Raw genomic sequence first — 9,245 nt, forward strand, 5'->3', positions numbered from 1 at the left:
TGTGCGCCAGTGCTCCGTAGACAGGGGATGGTAAGCTTTTTAGCCATTTTTTTCTTCTCGATGCCGACTGGCCACCCTAGTCTCCAGCGAGGATTTGCTCTTGGGGAACATGGCCGCACTAGTAATATCCAGTTACTCCTCTGTGCCTGGTACGGGGCACACCGCATATCCACACGGGTTTGCTTGGATGCTGTACGAGTATGTACTGATGCTTGGCTGGCGGATAATCATGTCGCTTGCAAGCCGCGTGGCCCGAAGTCCCCCCCCAGAGAATCTGATAAAATGCTCGTACTACTCAGACAGCAATGGCGATACTGGTGTGGGCAAGCAATATTCGTACCTGGTGGTCCCTGTTGAAACGCCGCGATTCATACTCCAGCTTATCTTGTCTCCTTGTGTCGACGGTGCCCGTTATTTCGGATGTGGAACAGGAGTCCTTAGTCAAGGCTTTGGCGTCTTTCAACTTGTTCTGGAACATTGGTACTGTATACAAGAGGATTCTGGTGCCCGCATGACGACTGGGAGATGCTATTAGTGGCAACCCCGCAAAGTAGCACGGATTCTTCCGCCGTGGTGGTGAGGTGCTCGCTCTCACAGCACACAAGCCCAGCCCTGAACAAAACACTTCCGACAGAGACGGAGGATCCCCCTTGTCGGGGCTCGAGCCGGGGCGAGAGTCGAACCCGCAGTTGAACCATCCTCGCCTGGTTAAAAACGGATGGAATGGCGCACTGTGTGGCTCTGTGCTAGCTTGAAGAACTCACCTTCAGAAAAAAGACAAAAGTCGGGGTCCTCGCATGAAATTAGGCTTGCATTTGCCCTATTACTGGCTCTAGCGATTAGGCGTGTGGCGTCAGAAGCGACTGGGGCACCACCACACTGGCTCACACTTCAGTAGCTGCCACCAACAGATGGTGGGCGACTCCAAAACTTGACCGGTTCGAGGACGTTCCCCGAAACGCCGGCTGTGATCCTGACGGGAGCGATAGAGTAGTAGCAGGAAGCAGACCATGAGAGATGGAATGGCGCAGGCCGAAAAGGACAACCCTGCATGATACCGTTGAAGCAGGCAGAACGTCCTGAAGAAGAAGCACGCCAAGCCCTAAAGCTTGTGCGTGTGCATACAGAAAGTGGTTGGTTCAAGCATGTACTCCGCAGATGCAACACCGCGCGTGGGCGCCAATGGCACGGCTGTTTCCGCAGAGGGCGCCGAGAGGTGACGAATCTTGAAAGCCACTGCTTCAGGCTGTGGAGTAAACATTCGGTTTGGAGCCGAGGGAGCCGCCGGCTGTAATACGAGTAATGTCGAAAAATACTCCGTACTCCCGTACCTATCAATTGTACTAATCCAACCTCCATTCCTCCGTGCTTTATCATCCTCACTCGTGCGAGAGAATGAACAAGGGTGACGACCGGCTGTCGGGATTGAAGTAGCCTTCCGAGTTCTCCTGACTGTCGGTTTCACCTCCTTCTTTCTCCTGGCACCATGGGCTTATTTCCCTTCCCCCTGTCCCTCCCTCTCTCTGTTGATACAGCCAATACGGTAGCCATTGTTATTTTCTTCCTCTCTCCTCTATCCAGAGGAATGATTTGGATTTGTAAATCAAGATAAAGCAATCGAGACGGTGAGTGAAATGGCCTCGGCCGTTGAGGACAACCCCGCATCAAGCAGATGCAGAATGGTTTCATGACCTACTGCATAGCATGCTGTGTAACTCTGGAGTAGACGCCAGATTGGAGGTGAGTCCCGGGTGCCGGGTCTTGGTGAGCCGAACAAAGCCCTCGAATGGACCCTAGCCATCGAGTTCAGCTTCTGGGGCGGCTCTGCGGCAATGTACTATGTATGACAAACGAAACAACTGTGGCGCAATCCTAGCAGGGCCAGAGATCGGGAGTCTCCGGAAGATTGCACATTCACTTGTCTTTCCCTGACACAAGGACGGTTTTGTTATTACTGGACGCGCTGGTAAAATGAATTCCCTTAATGAGAGCGGGCTCTGTGGCGACTAGACCGAGCCAAGGCTAATGGAGCCAGAACATGGGGCTTTGATGGCCGAGGGCGGAGAAAAAGGTTAGCATGGAAGATAGCACCAAGATTGATCCGAGAGCTTTCGTCTAGCTCTTTTCCGAAGACCGAGAACAGCAACGGATTGCGTGCTCTCGAATGGGAGATGCTCCTCAGATCTCACGGCATGGCGATTTCGAAGTTACCATAGCTGTCAAGGCGTAAGAACCAAAGGTGGTGCTTATCCTTGGGTACGCGTATATAATATCATAGCCTGAGGCTATCCGAAGCGCCTCACGGAAAAGGCTCAGCGGGTTGATGATTGACCGAGGGCTGCTGAGAGCCCGAAAACATGGTACGCTCGGTGCGACGTACATAGTACAGCATCGAGGGCAGGTTGTAATTAGCTCGTACATCTGCTCGGACTACTCCGTCCAGGCTGCATCAAGGGGACGCCGTGGTAGAGTGGTAGTGATTGTGGGTTATCATGGCATGGATGGTGCGTACTCCGTGTCGTTGCTGCATGTGGCACCGTGTCCATCGCGTGGTGTCTGGCGACGAGGATGAGGATGATGATTGCTAGTAGTAGTAGTATAGCCCTGGAACACCACCCTCCGTACCCACAAGGGCAATCTAGGTACGTCGAAGCGGCCGCGCGAATGGATTCAAACTCGGAGCTGTGCAACAACGCCGAGCAGGAAAATGTGAAATCTGACCAAATCCCAACGACTGTGAAATGAACCACGCGGCAGGAGATGTCGGGACCGCCCAGCAGTCCCCAATGAGCAGCAAACGAGATGGAATCAAGGGTATGTGCGGCGCTAGAGGCTTTTCCTGTATCGAGAGCCCCCTGCTGCTCATCTGCCACGAATATCACCATCCAAGCGGACTGTATCTCGCACCAGGGCCGCTTGAACGCGCGCTGTGTTGCCAAAGTCTGACCTTGAGGAGCTCATGTACTCATGTATTTGTCCAAGTTGCCCCTCTGTCTCTGCCTCCCCCTCGTACTATCGCACCTTGATGGTTTGGCTTTGTGTATGTAACGTTTGCTACCAAGATGGTGGCGGCGAATTATGGTATACGAGGATGGCGTGGTACGTATGGAGGAGGTATGGAGAAGATTGTGATAGCTTGGAAATTTTGCCCATTGCTGGAAATCCCCCTGCAGTACTCCTACAAAAGGAACGAGGAGAAGAAGGTGGTACCATCAAAGAGCCAATGCCATCCCGCTCTCACGATCGTACCTACTCGAGAAGGCTCCTTCCGGCACCTGGAAGCTCTTGCCTTGGGTTTTGGGTTTTGTTAGGACGCGCTTCCACTTGTACAAGCAGGAAAGTGTATGTACAATTGTTAATGAAGGTATACGAGTACCTAGTACTACCAGGTACCTCTAAGTCGGTAAACTGTGTACGAAGAGGTACCTTGCCTTATTTCTAGGTTGGCATAAAGGCTCAAGCCTAATGACTCCCTGCAGTATCAGCAGGCATAGAGTGCTGCTAAGATGCCGCAGGATTGCGTGGTCAACCGCCATCAGCAGAGATTTGCAGGGTATCACAGAACATCGCCTGTTATCGCAGCTCGCTGCACTCGTAATAACACTTCGGTAACAGAGGCATTCAATGCCGAGCTAGCACGTAAGGCATGATACATGATACGGACAAGGACCAGGGCCGCAAAGACGGAGCATCTTGCAGGGTTGGCAAGACCGCACGTGGAGGAAGGCGCCGACTCGTCACTTTTCGGTCAAGGGCAGCAGGCATCGTCGGGACGTGACGGAGTACCTGTACTTGTGCAAAGCGCTCGTACCATCTCCAGCCCGCAGACTGCCAACGTACCGGGTACATGTACATGCCCAAGCCGCCACGGGGAGCTGCCGGCATGAGACCTGTACCTGCAATACTGCACAGTAGCAGCAACGGGAAAGCAGCCCTGGACGGCTATCTGTAACAGGCACAGGCCTGGACTGCACCTCACTGCACTGCGCCGTTTGTGGCTGTCTTGACTCGTCAAAGTACCCAGTAGATGCCTACCTTAGTACCTGTAGTAATTTGCCATTGCCTGAGAACCTCCCACAACACCACACCACCTACCGACATTATACAGTACTTAGCACCAAGTTCTCCGCACTTAGCGCGTGGACTTCGTCCGCATCAACTTCAGATGCCTCATCTTGCGGTCTGGGATGCGTCATTCCACGAAACGGCACGCAAGCGAGGAGTTAAAAACACCCCCTAGGCATTTAAGATGCCTGTGCTAATCGCGCTGCCTCTGATTTCTGCTCTTCTAGCTCGCCACTGATCTGCCAGCTAGGCTCCGGCTTCACAAGCACGCTCATTCACACCAAGAAAAGCCCGCATTGCCCGCAGTCCAGCGTCGAAAATGGACGAGCGCGCATCCGCTAGCGATCAAATCGAGCGCTACTTGGGCTTGAACTTCGTCATAACCCACGGAGCAGTGGATTCAACAATGTCAGTAGTGATCTGCACAGCTGCAGGCGAATCACCGAGCCGGGGTCGACATCACCAATTCGTACCTCCATCTTTCTTGGACAACCCGTCTAGGCAATCCCCCCTGGTATCTTGAAAACTTTTGCCCACGAATCAGGAATTAGCGGCGACATGGCGACCTCCTCTCCGCTACTGTATTGCTATTGAGCCATGCAGCAGGCTTTTGTGTGTTTGTGTGTCGACCGCTCATTGAGAATATGCTGCAGTCTGCGAGCTCGGCTATCACGGAATGCAAAAAATGCAGACAATATCTATATCCCACGCTAGAGATGCTGCTGATCTCAGATTGAGCGTCTCGGAATAGCAGCTTACAGCCCTGTCGACGACGAGCAATGCTGAAGCCTCAGTGTTATCTACGGTACAGAACACTCGCCAGAGGACCGGAAAGTTGGGCGAGCATGTTTTACACTGGTCAGTGCTCCAAATGAGAATCTGCGGGTGGGTACATCAAAGTACTCCGTACGAAGCACTGGGCCCTGTGGATGAAGATGGGGCGTGATTCTGTGCACCAAGACGGATCTCTCAGCGGCTCGCGTCACGCCCCACCTTGGAGCAACATCTCCTTTAACTCGAAACGCCGGTCTTTCGGCCCTGCGGCTGAAGGCTGGCTGCAGGCCGTTCTCAAGTGGGAAGATGGTCTTTGCTTCCAGAATACTTCGCCAACTCGTACCACGAAGCGCTCCGTCTGTCTGTGAGACATCACGCGCGGCCCGCTACCCTTTAGACTGCTGGCGATTCGGCTCCCGGTTCACCACTGGCTTGCCAGCCTTCCTCCTCTACTTTGCAAATGTATGCATGGCAGGCAATTGAGGCTATTGAAAGATTAGTGCAGTATGGTTGACTACCATCCAGCTGAAAGATGGCCTGGATGCCCAAAAAGCATATACGGATCTTTTTGAGAGAGAATACGGAGTAGAAGAGGCGGATTTGATGTCAAAGGACTCTGTACGAGTATTCCGGGGCGGTCAGCGCTCGGCTTGAGGAGCTGTGGCTTTACAATAGCTCATGGGAGATCGGCAGCACAGTTTCCTATATTGGCATCCAATGTCCAAAGTATATGGATCTGCATTGGGTGTCGGCTCCCTCCGGAGAGCAGGACAAGGCCGCCATCAAAGGCCACCCCACCGGAGCCTGGTCGAATGGCTGATCAAGTGCCTCCTACATCGAACCGATGTGCGAAAGCATACTAGCCATGCAGCCAAACATCAGACTGAGAGTTGTCTCGAAATGTGCTAGAATTCTATTCTTTAGTGCTCGAGACTGCGCCAGTGGGCAACAAATGATACCGCCACTCGACCATTCCTGAATAGCGTGCATATACAGCAGCCTTCACATGCAAGAATATCGCTAATTGGCATGGCCGCCCAATGTCAGTGGTGAGGTCACCCTGAGCCCATAGCGTTGACAACTGGGCTCTTGTAGCATGTCGTCGGCACGGAGCACGGCTACGATCCTCCGCTCGGGCAGCTTTCCGAATGGTTTAACACCGACTCATATACTATGGCTGGGCATATGGCGGGCCAGAGACGCAGCCTCCGCCTATCTGAAACGCCCTCGCTGCACTGGATAGCGTACAAGTTCCGTGTTTACGAAGCATGTGCGGTGGTGCAAATATGCACCTGTGTTGAGCTGAGAGTAGGTAAGTTCCATTTCTCTCTCTCTTTCGTGGCGCCTTGCTAGAACGATTTTGGTTATCCGGATGAAATATTTGTCGAAAAAGCTGCCTTGAAACTCTTGCTTGTTGATCCCCGCCACAGAACTAACCTCTTTTTCCGCAGAAGTGAAAGGTGGCGCCATTACAGCCATTATTAACAAGGCCGAAACGAACTATTTGGAGCGCCGTTGGAGCCAACGTACGAGTAGGTGGCTGATCTAGATTCTCTTTGTCAAGACCCCTTTGGTGGAAGTGTCTCCAAGTGTACGAGCTGCTCAGCGTGGCCACGACTAGCAAGCCACCAGCTCTACTGTGATAGGGAATTAGATTAGGCCACACGGCTATCTGGCGAGCTAGCACGGAGTGCTCCGTACGTCTGGCACTAGTGGTAGTGCTACAAGCCATGCTTGCGTCCTTCTCATCCCTGCCGCGTCCCGGAAGCCTGCATGGACGGAGCACGGATAAGTGTTGCAAGAAGGTCTCATTTGGAGCCGAGCCGGGGTCACCGAGCTACAATACAGCCTTTTCTACCCACATTCCGGCTAGACAAAGAAGACAGGCGCAATGTCTGCAGACCCCTCCAAGATCCTTGGGCAAGGTAGGCCATGAGCGATTTACACGGCCTGCATTGGCTAGCACGGTACCATTACTAGTCATATACGAAGCATTAGCTATCCAAGGCGGCAAAATTCTGCTGCTACTGGCAGCGTTGCCTAGAGCTGCATTTGTGCGGGACGCAAGACGCAAAGATTCCACTGGCGTGAAAGACGCAGCAGAAGCGAATGCCGGGACCATAATGAATATCAGCCATTCCGAAGGATGAGCTAGTTCTAGCCCACAATTTGAACCATGCCGCTGATGTTAGTTGATAACCGGACCTCGGCTCTGCACATCTGATAGGCTGTCCCCATCAGTGAATCGAAGGCATGCCGACATCTGTCGGGAAAAGCTGGAATCAACCTGACTGTACGGCGTACTTCGTACATGCCCTCCGAGAAACGCATGAGTTGAATTGGGGCGAAATATGCCTCCTAGCGTCGGAGTCTTGGTACACTGTGGGGGAAGCTCAAGGATTCCCTGCTTCTGCTGGACATCCTAGCCAAAGCCGGGCGGCTAGCTAAGTAGACTCACAACCTCCGGATGCTGGCGTCCTGGGGATATGGCTACTCTGGAGGGCTAAGTCACTTTTAGCATTCTTATTGTGGGTTCAATGGGACTCTTCGCGATAGGGGCCCTCTTGATACCGCACGTGCGACTCGGTTAGAGCACCAGCTTTTCCGGAAGATGAGGGCTTCTACGAGCCTTATCACTTGGCGGCAGATATCCAAATTAGGCTGTCGCTGGAGCTAGCAGGAAAAGGGTGGCCGCCTTTTTGGCCTTACAGCTCTAGCTGAAAGACATAAGCTCCCGTGGTAGCAACCGAAGTTGGAGGGCTGCAGTCGCCTGACATGTCCGGGGAGGGTGGCTAAGCAACAGCCGTGCCGACCCAAAGCTAAAGGCACATCAAGCAAGGAAGTGTATGCAGGATGGCACAACGGGCTGCCGTACCGTACTGGCATGGCCCGAGGAAACAGCACTGTTGCGAGTTCTCCGGAGCAGTTATGCGAAGGCGAGCTGGGCTGCTGGGCTGCTGGGCTGACACCTGAGCTGATTTGTATGGGAGGGGGTGTGTCAGGCTTCCCCAGTTCATACATGTTTGCCGATTCCTCATGTCGCAATGGACACCTTCTGAGGCCAAGCTGCCTGTCGTCGCCGGTCTACGACTAAACAGATGCCCATGTCCGAATTACGTATGCTCACCGATTCGTTAAGCGCCTGTGCTTTCGGAGAAAGCTTCCGTGTTTTGCTGTCTGCGCGCGGAGTATTACACGGGAGGCCCTCCGCTTCGACGCCAAAGATGCTGACTGCAGCCATGAAGGTCGCAGCGCTAGCTCCTACCTGGCCCTTTGATGGATGTCCAAGAGGCCAGCACGGCACTATCTGTCGATCGTCGGCGAGTGGTGCGGTAAACGGCCTGCGGCAAACCACGGGGGCTTTGCCGAGAGATTGCTACGAGTACTCCGAGCATGTACTATGTACTACATGTATGTATACCTGGACGGGGGACGCAACACAACCTGGCTAGCCTTTTGTTGGGATTGTTTCACCTGACTTGGCACGGGGCTCGGGCTCTCATACAGTTACGAAGTGCGGAGTTCGAAGAACGGACTTTACCTCTGTGTCCTGGTGCCATGCGTTTCATAGCCACCCAGCCCAGTGCTTCCTAGTACTACGTTAGGTTAAGGCCGTGGCCCCCACGATGCTCTTTGGAGCGTTTGTTGTTTGCTATTGTGGGAAGATGTCGTGTGGAGTCTCTTCTCTTGCGGTTTGTTTGTCGGTCGTTCAGCAGTGACTAAGCTTCCTACTGTGGTAGGTCCGCCTAGAAACGACCCAGCTTGCCGGGAATGGTTTTGCGGAGTCACTCATCTACTCGTACACCAAGTCTTTCCAGTCCCGCCGCTTAGTGCTCAGGCACCTGATTCGTGTATCATCTGCTGTTACTAATGGATACTGTTAAGTCTCGTCGGCGGCTTTCGGCTCATGTACCTGTATTGATGTATTGGATCTCGCGGCAGCCCCCTCAATCGCGGGGACAAGAGATTAAATAGTATCATCTCGGTTTTACCCACCGCTGGGCCTAACACAATGGCGTCGAATGACGCAAGTCTGCAGGAATAAGGCTTACAAGTTAATGTTCCGGACTGTTCTTTAACGCCTATATACTACCTGCATGTACAGGTACGAGAGTGTATACGCGTGATGGCGGCCTCTGTAGAATACGGAGCATATACGAAAGTACTTGTGTTCCGTAGACACCGAGCAGCAGCCAGTGCTCGCATTCACCTACCGGACTCGCGTGGCCATGAAACAAATATTTCGTTCTACGAGTACTCCGGGAGTGGCTGCCGATTGTCGCGGCCACCGGCTGGCAAACCGATCTCGAAGACCAAGATGGTTTCGATGCATGAATGTCGGCTCATTCCTTAGGCATGTCTCGGGTCGTCGGACAATATTCCTGTCAGCAGCCCAAAGCGTCGAA

At 53.2% G+C, this 9,245-nt stretch overlaps 1 protein-coding gene across 1 annotated transcript; it reads left to right on the forward strand.

Annotated features, from left to right (window-relative positions):
• Positions 1–305: 305 nt before the first annotated feature.
• Positions 306–1,014, forward strand: TRIVIDRAFT_227969 (uncharacterized protein; the record flags this gene model as incomplete). Its single annotated transcript, XM_014094765.1, has 2 exons — positions 306–480; positions 899–1,014. 2 exons carry the CDS (start codon positions 306–308, stop codon positions 1,012–1,014), a joined length of 291 nt encoding a protein of 96 aa, XP_013950240.1.
• Between the last annotated feature and the right edge of the window lie 8,231 nt (positions 1,015–9,245).

The sequence above is a fragment of the Trichoderma virens genome (genome assembly GCF_000170995.1).
Source record: "Trichoderma virens Gv29-8 chromosome Unknown TRIVIscaffold_91, whole genome shotgun sequence".
In the NCBI taxonomy this organism is placed as follows: Eukaryota; Fungi; Ascomycota; class Sordariomycetes; order Hypocreales; family Hypocreaceae; genus Trichoderma; species Trichoderma virens.